The following is a 17,868-nucleotide window of genomic DNA, read 5'->3' on the forward strand; positions in this document are numbered from 1 at the left end:
CAAAGTGGAATTCTCTGCTAATTGACAACATGCTCAAACTCAGTAGTGCAAGACCTAGGAACACAGGTAGATGGCAATCTTAACTTCAATCACCAAGTTTTCACACTGGAATGGAAAGGCTACATCATACACCTCATAAGTCAGGCCATTTTATCCAGATCTGAGGATGTTATAACCCCACTATACTCAACCCTCACCAGAACACTAATACAGTACAATGCTTCCTTTTGCATATACACCAAACACATGCATCAGCTGGAGAGACCACAGGGGTGGGGTTCCTCACCAAGAAAATGCAAGCCCTGCAAACCTTCCTATGATGTATGTGGATAGACTAAAAGCTCTCTCACTGTAATCTGTATCGTACAGGATGAGATGACTTGTGCCCTGTATCTGACACTGCCCTAATGGAAATACTGTGCATCTACAAGTCAGCTATAGCTGATGACATTAGCAGAGTCTGGTGAGAGGAAGATGGTAATAGCAGCGTCCCACATGCTGGTGTAAAATGTTCTATCTAATGTCAAGCAAGTGCACAAACAAACACACACCCCAGTTGACTGCAGTGAGAACAGAACCCCTATGTATCTAAGGTACCCCATCTAAACAACTCGATATTTAAAGCAAGTGCCTCAGCACAAGTCAGACTTGGAGAGTGTCAGACAACACTTTATAGGTGATGACATTAGCAGTGTCTGGTGAAAGAAAGATGATAATAGCAGTGTCCCACATGCTGGTGTAAAATGCTCTCTCTAATGTTAGCAAACACACACACACACACACCCACACACACCCACACACACACACACACACACACACACACACACACACACACACACACACACACACACACACACACACACACACACACACACACACGCACACACACACCAGCTGACTTCAGTGAAAACAGAACCCCTACCTATCCAACTACACTGACTACAGAAGTCTGTATTTAATGCAACTGCCACAGCACAAGTCTGATTTGGAGGGTATCAGACAGACAACACTTTATAGGTGATGACATCAGCAGCGTCTGTTGAGAGGAAGATCGTAATAGCAAAGTCCCACATGCTGCTATAACATGCTCTCTTTAATGTTATATCAGGCAAGTGAACAAGTGCACACACACACACACACACACACACACACACACACACACACACACACACACACACACACACACTCACCAGTTGACTGCAGTGAGAACAGAACCTCTACCTAAGTAAACCAGCTAGAGAACTCTGTATTAAACACAAGCACCGCTGCACAAGTCTGAGTTTTACAAGGCTGCATGACAATTTATAGTGGATGACATCAGCACTGGATGTTGGAGAGAAGACGTTGGGAGGTCTGCATGAAATGGATGTGTAGGCATGTGCTACTGCCAAAATATTGGTAATGCATGGGATTGGAATGGTTACTGCAGAATATACACTTATGCATTTTCTGACTAGCTAAACAAACACACACACACACACACACACACACACACACACACACACACACACACACACACACACACACGTGCACGATACCTCCCAGTTGACTGCAGTGAGATTAGAATCCCTACCTAAGTACACCAACTGGAGAACTCAGTATTTTACACAAATGCCATGGCACAATACTGAGTTTTACAAGGTTGCAGGACAATTTATAGAGGATGACATCAGCAATGGATGTTGGAGAGAAGAAGCCTCATGCTTGTGGTAGGGATGAAAATGCTTAACCTGTATTTATTAAAGTTCTGTTTGTCATTTTAATTGCTTGGACACCTGCTTTTTTATACAGAGTACATGCCTTTCTAGGAGTATGGAGCTTATGGTGTGAAACTACCAAAGAGCCAATTTTGTTCATTTTGTTTATTGGTGACTCTTTTCCAGCACTGTTTTGCTATTTGGGTTTGTTGGAGAGAAGATGCTGGGAGTCCTGCATGAAATGGATGTGTAGGCATGTGCAATTGTCAAAATATTGGCAACCCATGGGATTTGAGGGTCTATATTACTTATTCGAAGGTACAACATCCCAAGTACCCTTTCATCGACACATACAGTGGATATAAAAAGTGTACACACCCCTGTTAAAATGTCAGGTTTTTGTGATATTAAAAAATGAGACCACAATAAATCATTTCAAAACTTTTTCCACCTTTAATATCAATTGTTGCTGCTAACTGTCCAAATAGCATCCTCCGTTCACAGTATTAGACTCTGCAATTACAGTATAATTGGTAACAAATGGATAATTATTATTGATGCTAGTACAGAAGTGGAGAATCATACATTTTGCTGTATCAAAAATATACTGCATACATTAGACATATTGTTTAAGAAATCCAAAAAATGTGCTTTTTAATTAATAACACTCAATGATCTCATGCCTTTAAGGAGCTAATCAATGGATCAAAAGCTCTGCAGAGACACAGTTAAGCCGTGTCCACAGGTGCACTAATTTCAAAGGTATATGCAGTGTTATCCTATAACTCCAAAACATTACTCAGTCACAACAACTGTCCATAGAAAAAACAGCACATGAAAAATATCAATTAACTGCCTATAAGATTCTTTAAACAATGAAATAATTACTCTTTCAAAAACCTTACACACAAGACTTATAAAATGTATATGCCCCAAACTATTAACATCTCTACCTTTTGACATAGCTGTTACATGGTATACCTTCCAAGCATCTGGGACAAGACAAGAGTACAAAGTGCTAATATGTCAAATATGCAAAAGTGAGTGAATTAAATACTTTGGATAAAAAGTTTCAATTCAAATCATCTGGATGAGGGGCTGTGCTGGTCCTAACACCAGATAAATCTAACGTAATACCACTTAAGTATATCAGTGATGTTTTGTCATACCTCTTTATTCTTCAAACTCAGAGAAGACCTCAAAATGTACTGCTGCTTGAATCGCGAAATAATTCCTAATAGAAACTATCTGCAATTTTAAGGGATCACAGATAGTAAAGACTGTAATACTCAAACGTATCTCCCAACTGTTATCTTTCTACATTGTCCCATATGCTTACAAAAAGCCTTCCTGTTGTCTTCAGTATACAGAATACACCAATGTCAGAAATGCTGTAAATAACTCCCAAGAACTCAAAAACCAAACAGCAATACCAGTCCGGAGACCACCACAGCACAGCTTTGAGGTGAACGACGAAAACGTGTGTGATATTTCTTATTCTGCTTGCACGTTAATAAATTGTGGCTTCAGTTACCCTATCATGAGTTTGCAATTTGCTGTGCTGTGGTGGTCTCCGGACTGGTATTGCTGTTTGGTTTTTGAGTTCTTCAGTATACAGAAGTTTTGATTCATACTGAGCCTTGGAGTATTACATAAGGTTCTTTTGGTGCATGTTTGTGATTTTCTGGTCTTACTCATAATGGATTTGTATGTCCTGTAAGTGTTTCAGAAGTGTTTTTTTTTTTCTTAGTATAACCTTTCTGCAATGGTCTATTCCACCAACATCTGTCCGTAACTCGTTTGCCAGAGGTTTTAATATTAGAACATGGAACATATTTGAGAATAGAAGAGTCCATAAGCAGTAGAAAAAGTTCCAACATTTCTCTGTACTATTAATGTTCATGTATTCTTTCCAGTTCCATTTTGTAGCTAAGCAGTTATAACCTCCTAGTACCCATGATAACACTGCCTAACACTTATAGAAAGATATGAATTACCAAAATGATCAGTTGCGTTACAGTTAAAAACTCATATCTCATCATTTACCCAGACAATATCTAATAATTTATTGTTTTGATTATTCTCTTTCAGAGTTTGTGAATAGTTGCCTACGAAAAATTCTGCCAGTGATTTAACAAACTTTACTTAGAATAGACAATGTGGTCCAAATAATTGTCTGGTATATTTAAGTCCTCTGATAAAACTAAAAAAAATAATCATTTCAAACAACCTAATAGTGCCTCAGGAAATTTCAGCAGTTCAAGGGCAGACATACCTTGTAGCGATAAAAGGAAGTGACATTCCAAACATCCTCATCAATAGCAATTGAAGAAGCAACAGTCTTACTTTTGAATAAAATAAACAAATAAAGGCTACCTTCAGAGGAGTAGATTCTCTTGTATGCTCTCCAAAGCAGGCAGCTTCTTCTCTCTGGGGCCAACAAGTAAAAAAAAAAGGAAAAGGCTTTTTGTTTGACATAATCCACTGCTGCATCCCTGTAGGAATTTTGCAGGTGAACAGCTAACTTGAGTAGAATGCACACAGTCTCAAAAATCAAGTAAAGCAATCCAAACTCCTTCCTGAGATCTACAAGCCCAGTAAGAACATAGGCAAACTATTCTACAAAAGCACAGTGACCCAAGCCTAGAAGAAAATCCCCTTAAATATTTGCAATACTCAACACATGAACAGCTTCAAAAAAGAAATGAAAAACTTCCTTGCAAACTACCGCATCTGCCCATGCCATGATCCAGCCTTATCACATCTACCCCCTCCTACTCTCTTCACCCTAAATTTTAGATCTCCAAGGAATTTTTTTTGAAATAATTCTAGTTAAGCAAGTGAAAAGCTGTAAGCAGCTTTACTGTACATACATTTTAGGTAAATAGCAACACCCCTTGTTCCATGTTGCCAAAAGTGCTTGTTCTTTGAAACATTATGTAATATTACCTTGTATACTAACCTGTATGTTCTAGACATACATAAGTAATTCAACTTCGGTTACTTACTCAACTCTGTTTCTTTATAAGCTACCACCTCTTGTGCAAGTGTTAAATTATACAACATTTGATCTTATGTACTTGATTATTTAACTTGTACAGCTTTGCATTTTAATTATTTAACATTTGTTTACCAGGAAAGTTTGACTTGGAATGAAGCCAATTTTCAGTGGTGGCCCAGGAAGAAAAGCTCAAGACATATGTCTTTGCAACTTGGGAAGAAGCTCACACGAATGCAGGGAGAACATGCAGACTCCACACAGAAGGCATCCCAGCCTAGAATCGAACTGGAGAACCTCTTCCTGTGAGGCAACAACACTACCACTGCGCCACCCTGTATTTTCACCTTTTTTCTTGTTGGAGCTTTTCTCCAAGTGTTAAATTTAAATTGTATAATTTTTGCTCATATGTAGTTGATTATTTAACTTGTACAGATTTGTAATTTTGCTATTTCTTTCTTGTTGGAGCTTTTCTCCTTGGGTCTCCACTGAAAATGGGATTGTGGCTTAGCTGGACTAACCCAGTTAACAAAAGACAAATAAATAATAACAAATAAATAAGTATTCCTGCTTTAGGCTTTAAATTGCCTGGTTTATTCAAGGTAATGAGCATTTTCATTTATCAGACTTCATCAGATATAATATTTCCTTAAGAAAAAACATTACAATTTGAGTTGTTTAAACAATCCTACACAAAGGTGTGTGGTGGATAACAGTCCATATGACTGGGGATAAGGCTATGGTTCCTAATTAGGTAATTGGTCAGCTGATTGGAGGGGATGCCAAGTCCCTAATGAGATTATGAGTCACAGATTGCCAATAGGTCATTTGACTGGATGTGAGCTTAAGTCTCTAATTAGCATACACATCATGGCTTGGTTAGGCTGCTATTCACCTCCATCTCATTCTTAAAGAAACAGATTCATTCCCACTGTTATCATAAAAATGAAAAAAAAAATGTTTCCAGTTTAAAAGCCTTTTTTAAAGACCATTTCTAGCTATTGAAAAGTCATATATTTTTGCTGGTTTGTGTTAAAAAACTGTAGTGTTAGAGTCAACATAAACAGTAAGTCAAGGGTACCCACTTTTATGAGGCATCTGGTGTTATCTGTCTATATGACAAATACATTGGAAATTAGGGTGGAGTGAATAAAAACAATAACTAAGGGTGCACATTTTTAAGGGGCCAGAATTAACTAAAGGAAAAATGCTTGGTATAGCCTCAAACATCTAGAAAGCAAATTTATACTAAAAAAACTACCCATAAGATTATACCCTATAACTCAGTGAGTGTAGAACAACTACCTTTCCCGTGGGGAAGATTAGAGCAGCTAGTTGGCATGTTGAGTAGTGCTACCATTGAATTTAGTATTATATAGTTTAGTGTAGTCCCTAATCCATAAAACACCCTTAGTAGCCATCTGCTATCCCACCCATATACCAAAACCCTGTACCTTACCAATTATAAGCCTGGCACAATGGATATGCAATTTCCCAGTTTCTCAATAGCCAGTTTAGTGGATATTGATATCTTGAGACAATGTCTCATGCTCACTAGAAACTACTTAATCCTTAAAAAAACAGATACAGTGTTTGAGAGATGTACATATAGAATATCACTGGAGGCATAACTGTCATGTACAAGCATACACAATATAAACCAGGTTGTCAAAGTCACACACACTGTGCCTAAAACACATAGAACACATGACACACATAAGAAATCAGACTTTAGCCTTTGTGGGTGTTGCTCTATTGGTCTTAATTTGCCGCTGCAGCTGTTACACCCAAGGACCACATGGAATTTATGTCTGAAAGGCTAGAAGTTAAGTTGGACTATGCCCCTGAGAGATTAAGTGAAAATGTGTGTTTTAATGACTGGAAGTTCATCTGAGTGAGAGAACCCTTTACTGCACATAAATTTGAATGGAATAGCTGTTGTAAGACCCTTTTGAGTTCACAAAGTTCCTGACAGCTATAACAGAACAGGAAAATGGCTGTTTTAAATTGAAATGGCTGCAATGGCACTGTTTGCATCTCAAAGCTTGTTTACACCACTGTATCGTACCTAGGGTATGGAGGGTCCTGTGTATGCCACGTTATAGTGAGTGTTATCTTAGTTTACTTGAAAAGTGGCAAATTATGAATTTAAAGCTCAGATTTAATTATATAAATTTGCTTATAGACTTTTTTAAGCCAACGGAAATTGAATTAGCTGATAGTATGGAGTGGTTACAAAAGCAACTTGTCACTCAATATCAGAGTGAGATTTGTCAGTTAAAATTGAATAATATTTTTGCTGAGCGGATGGCCTTTGAGCAGAAACTACAATTTAGTAAAAAGAAAGATGGAAAGGGATGTTAGAGATTTCAGGGAGGGGAATATTTTTGTATGGCCGAAAGCAAAGAAAGAAGGGATCAGTATGACTGAAACACCTATAGAAATTAACAATCCTGCAGTGCAAAATAATATGAATACTGGGACAGGGAATGTGGATATTTTGAGACCTGATTGGGGATCGCAATCCACAAAATAGTTGAAGAAAGGACAGCTTTAGAGGCTAGAAGGAAGAACCTTCAGCACACCCTTTTATTTCAATTACCGGTAGTGATAAAACAAGGGCAGAGAGCAAAAGAAAACCAGTCTTTGAGCAGGGGTCACAAAAGGAGGAAAAGATCTGAACACCAGAATCTGATAGACAAATGGAAAAAGAAATGAATAGTCTGGTGGTTAACTTATCCAGTATTATGTTAACTGAATCTCAAATGTCATTACCAAACCATGGCCTCTCTTATATACCAGCAGAGTGGACTAGGCTGAGTGAAAATGTATTTAATTTAAGACTGTTTGCTAGGAATACTATGCTACACAGTATTTTTGGGGATGTATCATGGAGAGAAGATAGTGACCTGAAAAAACTAAGTACATATGTGCCTGCATTACATCCTAATTTAGAGACCTTTGTGAAAGTATGTCAGCAACAATTATTTACTGAATTAAGTAATAAATGTCATCGGCTATTCAATAATATTATATCAGCGGAAAGGCAAGCCCTTCAGGAATTACACTGGAATCCAGCAATATGAATATTACAAAGGTGGAGCCATGTTGTTATGGACACTGAGCTCTATATGTCAAAGTGATACTGAAACATATAATGAAACTGACAATGTGAAACATAAACAACTTATTAAACGGGTACATGATAACTTATATGATATGGTGATTAGCAGAATTATATGTCATCCCAGTATGATTATTCTATGATTATGGAACCAGTGATTCTCAGTATCACTGGACTACTGAAGGTACATAAAATTATATCGATCCACTCTTCCGTCCAATAGTTGCTGGGAAATGGGTGGATAACTGAGCTATTATCCATTTTCATTGAGCACAAATTAAAACCTATTCTATCCGAAGCCACTACCATTTTAAGAGATAATAAACATTTCCTGGAAGCCTTATATCAAAGTACAAGGCAATATGGACAGGTGCAAAATATATTTCTTGAGACGTTGGATGTACGAACATTGTTCACAGTGATTCCGAATGAATATGGTATTGAATCTGTGAGGTCATATTTACATCAAAGAAGTGACTACTCTAATTCTACCATATACTTTATATGTGGTTTACTGGAAATGGTCCTGGAGATGAATGTGGTCTCATTTAATGAGAGAACATATATTCAGAAGAAGGGCGTCGCTATGGGCACACCGTGTGCCAACAGCTACGCCAATATAGTAATGGCTAAATGGGAAGAAGAATATGTTCTTCAGGGGCATGACTTCTCTGTGAACTTAATTTTCTACAAGCATTTTGTGGATTAGCTTATATCTTATGGGATAGAACCCCTGAAAGATTGGATGAATTTATTAACTATTTGAAAGGAACATCAAGCTTTTTGAAGTAGTCCACTCAACAATTTTCACATGAGATGATAGACTTCCTGGATATCCGTATATTGGTCAACTCAGATGGGCAGCTGGAAACACAGTTATATAGAAAGAGCTGTTGGAAGAACAGTCTATTATCTAGGACCAGCATGCATCCAACTATGCTTTTAGAAATGCAGCCAAGAACCATTTTCTGAGGGCCTCACATTTTCTGATGAGAGGGAGTTTGAGAAAGAGATGTATAATATAAGTGATAATTTACGGAAGAGAGGCTATAATGAAATGGATATTTGTGAGACGGCAAAGGAAGTGCATACACTGAGGAAGACCAAAGGTAAACCATATTTCTCAGCCTGCCCCAATAATGAAAAATAGAAAATGAAGGTACCACAGAGAAAATCGGACCATAGACTCTTCCTTACCTTCAATAGTGATACTGAACATGTATGTCGAATTATTAAACCGAACTGGGGATCTTGACATCTGATGGTTCCCTAAGGGATATAGTGGGGGACCACCCAAGATTTGGTTTTAAAAATAATAAATTAAAAAGGAGCTTATGCTATGACCAAGGAATCATGGCATTAATTATTCAGCCAATATAGGTACCTTTCACTGTCAAAAATGCAGTATTTGTAAATATATTTGTAATGATGGGAAGTTTGAACATCCTGTAAGTGGCAGAATTTATTATTTTAATTTCTATGCTGATTGCAAGACTTCCAATATTATCTGTCTAGCTAGATGTCAGCAATGTACTGCTTTCTATGTTGGAAAGAGCAACAGAGAGTTGAGGGAACATGTCCTGCACCACCTGAGTGATATTCGATGCCAGAAGACAACAAATGCATTGGCTAGACATATCCTTAGACACAATGAACATATGTTTAGCTTTTTGGTTTTACAAGTAGTCAAAATAGGCTTTAGGGGTGGGGATTTGGTGAACAAGATGGAAGTAGCTGAAATAGAATGGCTTTCAACATTACAGTCTGATAAAGCACCAGGACTTAATGTATGTGTATCCATTAAACCCACTCTTAGAGGCTGTAAACTAGTTAATTGAGGTAATTGGCTAGTTGATATTTTAAATATTTTTGTTTTTAAATTTTATGTTATACGTAGACCTGAGGAAGGACCAGGACACTGAAAGCACTTGTCTGTTATTAAAGAAGTGTATGGTTTTATCCGTGGTGACTGGTGGCTTTGTGATTTTTGTATTTCTAATTTCCTGGGTCCCATCTGTGAGCCAGCTGGCTATCCAGTATTTGACATAAGTGTTTGTACATAACCTCTTAAGTTTATCAATGATGCCTGAGTGGCTTATTGTGTCAAATACCTTGGCCAGGTCAAGGTAGGCAGTGTGAACCATTCTGTCCTCATCCATTGTTTTGGTCACCTTGTCAAAGAAGTCCATCAGGTTGAGTAGACATGATTTTCCTTTGAAAAAATCATATTGGGTTGTGACCAGTGTCTGGAGGTTTCCTTCTTCATTACTGATCATTACTATAAGTCTTTCTATGGCTTTGCATACGAGACTAGTGAGACTCATGGATCTGTAGTTTCCATGGTCTGTAGATGGCCCACCTTTGTGCAAAGGGATGTCTGTTGCTGTTCTCCATTCATGAGGCATGAAGCCACTTTGAAAGCTACAGTCAAACAGCAATTCCAGAAGACCTAAAATGTCATGTTTTGTGCTATTTAGAAGTATCCTGAGATAATATAAAGGCCCATTGATGTAGTCTTCTTGGCCTTAGAGTGAGAGAGAATTAAGGACCTGTTTCCTAGTGATAGTAAGGGGAGTTATATTTGATGTATTTACTGGGGGAAGATGAGAGGGAGCTAGGACTAAAGTTGGCACTGAATTTATCAGCCAGAAGGTTTGCTATATCTTCTGTCTCAGTATAGGTGGCTCCATTTACAATGTGCTCTGCACACAATTATGTATTGCCTTTGAGGTTGTGGACATAGCTAAAGAATGCCTTGTGATTGTCCTTGACCTGGGAGGCCAAATTTACCTCATATTTGGCTTTGGCATACTTTATTTGTCCTCTGAGTTGTTTGTTTAGTTTGGATGAGAGTGTTTTTATCCTCATGGTTGTTGCACTTCCTCATATTTGCCATGATTTTCTTCCTTCTGTTATACAGCCTACTGATGTGATTCCACCAGCATGGCTTGTTTCTTGAATTACTTCTATTTGTTTTCCTGGTGGATATGCTGCCTCTGTGCAGCTATTAAAATGCTTATAAAGGGTTTCCCTGAACAGTTCTATGCAGGCAGCATTGTTGTCAGGGTTTATGGGGGCTTGAATTTTTGCCAGGTTATCACTTAATAGTACAAAGTTACCCTTAGATTAGTTCCTGAGTATTCCTTGGGTAGCTGGGGTTCCAGGATTTATTTTTACTTCAAATGAGACAATGTTGTAGTCTGATCTTACCAGAGAAGGCATTACACTAGGGGGTGTGTAGTACTCTCCCATATTAGTGAGGACCAGATCCAGTATGGTTGACCCCCCTGGTTGGTATAGTGACATTCTGGTCCAGTGAGTTTGTGTTTACAAAATCCAGGAATATCTGTGCCTGTAAATTTGGTGTTGTATATGGTTCCCAGTTAATAGTGATGTAATTACAATTGCCTATGAATATGGTATTGGGTTGGATGGTGAATGCTTCCAGTAAGTTTAAATATATGGTATTGGTTTCCTGGGTCAGATAGGGGGCTCTATATCTTGCAAGGAAGTGGTATTGGATTTTGCCTGTGGTGATTTGAATGTGGGGAAGTTCAAGTGCATTGTTCTATTTTACCAGCCTTGAGGTATACTTATTTTTGATGCAAAACGAGACACCTCTATCTTTAGCCCATGTCTGTGTAGTAGCTGGTATAACTGTGTGGAATGTTTTATAATCTTGCACTGTCACATTGCCCTCCAAAGCTTTAAACTATGTCTCAGTGACCGCACATATGTCAGCATTCTCTAGGTTGAAGAGAGCATTTAGGGAGTGAAGCTTTTTGTTTAGACTCTTAGCACTGAGCAATAACACCTTTAGATTTTCTTGGTTTTGATTTGCTATGTTGGACGTACTTTCAGTTTGGCATTGCATAAAAAGGCTCTATGGGGAAGACAATGTTTTAGCTAATAATTGGAAACCTAGAGGGTAGAGGTGCAGACCATCCTTGGCTAAAGAGAGTGGTCTGTTAGCCATCTCCTTCCATACTGACAAATACTGCACCCCCTTAGAATGCCATCAGAAACTAGGCCAGTTATTAAAGTCAGTTATCTATTGTTCATATTGTGGCATCATCCTTGGAGAAGGTAAAAAGCTGCTCAGTGCTAAGAAAAACTGCTCAGTGCTAGGCTCATACCAGCCTGGAACACATATTCCAAGAGATCCATGATGTCTCTCTTCATATAGTCTAGGGAGGTATGTCTCAGGTCATTTACACTCACATGGACTATGACTGGGTTATACTGGCATTTATGTTCCTATGACCTGAGTCCATGTGTAATGTTCTGGATCCTGACCCCAGACAAGAAACTGACTGTGAGTTTCTCCTTACTCAGCCTGGTGAGAGGGACATCAGTGTGTCTCACAATGGAGTCTCCAGTGATCAGAATATTGGATTGTGTGGTGGCTTGCCTTATGGGCTTAGAAGTAGAGGCTCCATGAGATGTGGCTGTATGTGTTGATGTGGGTGTTGCTGTGGGTCTTTGTTATGTGTACTTCATCTAATAAGTTGTTGGGGTTTAGGAAGGTTACATTTAAATGCCTCAGCATATGTGTGTCTATGTATCTGTTTTGAATTATGTGTGATGTGTGCAGCGTGTGTACTACTGACAACCTTATTGACATTTTGAGTGCTTTTACATGAGAGCTGTGCCTGCATTGTGTCAATACATCTCTTACATACCATATCAGCTTTCTTGAGAAGTAAGTGGTTGTCAGTAAACATGTGGCAATTTAGGCAAGAGGCTTCATTGTCTTGAATCAATTTGATTATGCTCAAAGTATGTTTAATATCTTGTTTGATGACACATATACTGAGGCCTCTATTAATGAGATGAATATCTCTTACCAGAAAATGGACTTAAAATTATACAACATGCTAATCCAAGGACACATCAGTCCAGATGCATACAAATTTATGCATGTCATTGAGCCAAAAACACCCACTATCTTTGGGGTAACCAGAATTCATAAATATTTAAAAAATCCACCATTTAGACCAGTTGTGGATGCGGACACCTCAAAGATTAGCTTTATAGCTAGATACATTGACTGTCAATTAAAACACAAAGTTATGAACATTGAACATTTATGTAGAGATTCATGGGACTTCTTGCTTGAATGTCAACAATTAGAAAATATTATGAATGTACTGATGTTCTCAACTATCGACGTCCAAGATTTATTTAGTTGTATCCCTCATAATATAAATTTCCACAGTGGTTCACTGAGTATTTAACTCATGTTTTGAAATTAGATCAGGACAAAATTAATATCATAGGCCAGTTGGTTGAGGTTGTATTATACAATAATTATATACTTTTTGAAGGACATTATTTTCAACAGAAAATGGGTATAACCATGAGGGCAGCCTGTGGGCCATTATATGCAAATATCATTATGGCAGCATGAGAATATTACTAAGTCTTCAATATCCAACTTAAGGCATAATGGAGCATGTATAATAGTTTCCTGGATGATATTTTTCTAGCATGAATTGGCAGTCCAGATAGAATACAACAATTTATCTATTACGTTAATAATACTACCTCATTTGTTAAATTTACTCATACTGCTGTCCATGATTCTATTTCATATTTGGATGTTAAATTGTCCAAAGATAAAATAAAGAAATGCTTAACATCATGTATATGTAGAAAGCCCACTTATTCAAATTCATTCCTTCATTTTACCAGCAGTCACCCCTACCATCAAAAGTAGGCACTTGTTAAAAGCCATATGGTAAGTGCGGAGAGGATGGTATAAGATTATCATGAGTTTTTAATGGAATGTGATCTGTTATAAAACATGTTTGTTAATAGGGCCATCCATTGTCCATGGTAAATTCTATTAAAAGAGAGGTAGTTAATAAAAGGTATCTAGGAATATATGTCCCACTGTTGAACAGCAATAATATATTGGATACATGTATTGATAATGATATCAACACAAGCTCCTGTCCAAATAAGAATATAAGTAACAATGGAAATAATTATAATAAAGAAGAGAGTGAGCACCTCAGCCATATAGTCATTACCACCTATTCTGTTGCTAGAGTATTTCTAACATTCTATTCAAAAATTGGCAGCTCATAAACATGATAGAGAAATAAGTGCAAAATTTGACAAATGCCCCAGGTAATATATAAAAGGGGTCGCTTGCTTCAAGGATATATTTGATAATATTGCAAATGATAAAAAAATATATAAAGGGTAATATGGGTAAATGTGGATTTTGCAATCAATATCAATATATACAGACAGGGGATACCATAAAGGTAGGGTGTAAAAGTTTTAAGGTCACTGGACATTTTAACTGCAACACTTACGGTGTGGTTTACATCATGTTATGTAAAATATGTAACATATTCTACATTTGTAAAATAGAGCACAAACTAGCAGAACATATATATGAACATATTTAAGAAATAAAAAAAGAAAACATTACTAATGCTCTATTTAAACTCATCAGTGCCAATGCAAACTATTGCTTTTTATTCTGTTTTAGAAAAAGTTGTATGTAGTCCCTGAGGTGTTCTGTGGAGCATTATTCTCAAACAGCTAGAATTATGTTGACAAATCTGCTTCAGTGCCTCAGTACCACCCAGGTTAAATGATATTATGTCAATTAATAGTTTACTTAAAATTTATGAAAAATAAATGCACAAGTGACTGTTTTTTAAATGCATTAATACTTAGGTATATATGAAATTGTTTAATAATGACAGGGATTTTTAACAATATTTTATACAGGCTTCACAAAATACAAAGTTTACTTTACAGATCAGTTTTATATCCACCAACATATTTTGTTACAACTATGTTTTATAGTAGAGCCAAGGTAAGGGTGTTTCAATTAGAAAGTAGTATTTATTGTTTCTGATACTGGTTTTAACATTGTAATTATGTGTACATCAAGTTGTTACAATGTTTCTTTAAATCAGGTAACCTTTGGATCATGTGATTTGTGGAGGGTATAAATACAGGTTAAATGGATAATCACTTTGACTGATGAAGTCTTGATGTTTTAGACGAAACCACTCATATGTCTGTTTGCAATAAAGCCATTTTAGGATACCGTGTGTTTTTTATTTTGTTATCTCAGTTGTGTGTGGGTTGTTTGTGAATTATCTCAGTTGAGGTAGCATATAAGGTTATGTCAGGAGTATCTGGTTTGCAACTCTGGTGGCAGTGCTTGTCACTGCAAATGTGAAAATAGAGAGGACATGTAGAGTCCATACAGAAGGCATCCCAGGCGAGAATTGAACTGGAGAATATATTGCTGTGAGGCGACAATGCTAACTGTTGTAGCACTATGATGCTCAAATTATATTATAATATTCTGAAGTTAGAAGCAAATCAAGCAGCATTTACTGAAAATAAAGAATTAGCTTGTCAAGAATGATGAAAAGAGGGGATTCATCTGAATGTCTACTACCTAACTACTACTAGTGTTGGTCTCACCACTGCTTCACTCTGCAGGGATGCAATGTTCCTTTGCTACTTCTCACTCAAGAAACAAAACAGTAGCACGAATCCCAAGATCAGAAGCAGGCCGCAGCCTGTTTGGTGACCCACAGTCTTGTCCCAAATGATGTAAGGGTCTGTAGCCTTGCTGTAGCCTTTTCCTGGTAGATGCCTTAAATAGCAACCAGACCAATTATGAATGTCAAGCACAGACATTAACTTTCCAACCAGAAACAGTCAAGAATCTTTGCACTCTGCTCCTTCTCTCACCAGAAGCAAAATATATGCACAAATTCTAAGCTGGTACCTATGAAGCAGTCAGCAGACCCAAGGAAATAATGACACTATGCTCTGTCTCTCGCCAGCAGCAAAACAGAAGCCCTAATCCCAAGATGACTACTGAGAGGCAGTATGTGGACTTTCCAAAAAATAGTGGCCTTGGAATAGATGTTGCAGATTTATAAGATGAGAAAATGGGTTAATATTGGTTTACCTTTAAAACCTCGAATCACAGTGGGTTGAGTGCTCATATGAGCAACTCGAAACCACAAAAGTGTAAATATCGACAGTCCATAGATTTGCTGTTTTTCGAATGGTAATGCGAACAAAAAAAAAACAAAGTTTAAAGCAGGGGGCAAGCCCCCCTGCACCCTCCATGTGGGGGGCTGTGCCCCCCACCCCCCCACACTTTATTACACTAACTCTGAGATTGCACTACTGTGGGGAAAGAAAACATTTCCCGATCCACACTATAGTGCAATCCGCCCTAGAATGTTGAATGTGCAATGAGCGAATCTCACTGTGTATTCTCTAATTGCACATTCAAACCTTTTTCCGTTCGGCGTTTGCAAATCCTGCAGACTGCCTTTCGCACAAGTGCTGTTCGCCTGTGTGCAATACGTACATCCAAATGTAAACCTTAATATCCTAAGAACTACAATGTGCATTAAGCAGTTAGATATGAAAGAGGGGCTAAGTTAAGCTATAGAAGCTATACAAGTGGAGAGCCATTAGTTTTATAAGAACAAGATAGACTGGAAGAGAGTGAGTACTTTGTACTTTGGTTCTGTGGAATACATTGGGATGGTCAATACATTTAAACAGTTGAAGGGGAGGGATTATACAAAATGACAACTTTGTGCTTACTCACAACAGCTAATGAAAGAAGAGAGGGAAGGAGATATTTGGCCAAATTAACAAAAGGAGCAGGCATCTAAAAATACTTATTTCTGTATGACTGAAGGCAAAGGTCACTGAAGCAAAGACACACTTCAATAGTCTGTCCATCCTCCATGATTCCCTGTTGGGGGGATTGATAGTGGAACTCTTATTGGCTAGTTCTTTCTTTGTGGCTGCCACAATGACCATGGCATCAACTGGAACCCCTTTTCCCCAAAACTGTCTGCCACAGGTGGTGGTGCCATTATCCTCGCCAGTCTTCAAGGTACAGGTTCTATGGAGTCAGGGTCCTTCCATGCCAACCTAGAGATCATGTCTATAAGGTCATCAGTGACAGAGTCACCCAGGAAGTAGAGAGTTCTATTCTAAAAGTCTCTAGGAGAATGGATTCTTTCAGAGTAGGGTTGGAGAATGTCTAGCCACTTCTCTGTTTCAGGATTTCTAGGATGTCTCTGAAGGGAACATCTTCAGGAGGTGACAGTGGGGACCTTTTGCCTTAGTCAAAATCCATGTCTTCAGTGACAGACTCCTGTGGGGAGTCAAGGTGCTTCCTCTTTAACATCCTTTTCCTGGGTACTTCCTCAGTGGGATGTTATGGGGAGGTCTCAGAAGAGGAAATCAAAATTCCCCGGGAGAGTACCTGAGGTTTTGCTACAGAACATCCCCATGGAGCAAGTTGTGGGGCTCCAGGTGCTGGGGCATCATGGTGTAATAGGTAAGATCTGAGGTGGAAGATCCCATCAGGACTGCCGAGGCAGCAAACACTTTCTTTGCAGCCTTGAAGGAAAAGCTCAAAGGAGACAGAGATAAGCTCTGAACCGAGAAACCAGGTTTCTAAATAATCCCCTTTCTCTGATTTGTCGGCACCACCCCAGAGGAGGAAGCCGGAGCCAAACTGTCCAGTGCCAAGGCACCCAGGAACAGAGAAGGCTCCAAAAACATCATAGTCAGATGCTGCACCTAGACTTGGCAGGCAGGCTTTGGCTTCATGACCTTTCTGGATCTAAAAGATCAGAGGACTCAGAGCCAATATTGGATCCAAAGATAGGGAGATCCTCGGATCCGAGACTGATGGATCTGGACAACTGGGATCATGAAGCCCTAAGACATCAGGTCATGTTAGAGGAGAAACTTGCAGAGGTGGTGTGGTGGAAGATTGGGCAACCTGACCCAGAGGGGTAGGCACCTAGGGAAAAACTATCTATCCCTGTGCCAAGAGGATCTTCCTCACCACTCTCTCCACATCTTCTTCTGTGAGACTTCTGGAAGAGCAAGTAGAGAGTAAATGGAGGGGGATGCTGATGTCTAAAAAAATATGAAAGAAACTTTTCAAGTACTGGGTCAACTGACAGAAAATATGTAGTACAAGGACAATATAGAGTCTCAGAAGGTTGTGTCTGATCTGT

General features: G+C 38.4%; 1 protein-coding gene across 12 annotated transcripts in view; it reads right to left on the reverse strand.

Moving 5' to 3' along the window:
- LOC122795548 (muscular LMNA interacting protein) overlaps positions 1 to 17,868 on the reverse strand; it is a 2,709,240-nt gene that overhangs the window by 833,072 nt on the left and 1,858,300 nt on the right. For 10 of the 12 annotated variants that reach the window (XM_044063771.1, XM_044063763.1, XM_044063765.1 and 7 more), the window contains one exon: positions 4,074 to 4,127. The exons of the other annotated variants lie outside the window; for them this stretch is intronic. In XM_044063771.1, the coding sequence (XP_043919706.1) occupies positions 4,074 to 4,127 (54 nt within the window). The remainder of the gene's footprint in view (positions 1 to 4,073; positions 4,128 to 17,868) is intronic. 12 annotated transcript variants of the gene reach the window in all.

Source organism: Protopterus annectens, chromosome 2.part2 (genome assembly GCF_019279795.1).
Source record: "Protopterus annectens isolate FY-2018-M chromosome 2.part2, PAN1.0, whole genome shotgun sequence".
Taxonomy (NCBI): domain Eukaryota; kingdom Metazoa; phylum Chordata; order Ceratodontiformes; family Protopteridae; genus Protopterus; species Protopterus annectens.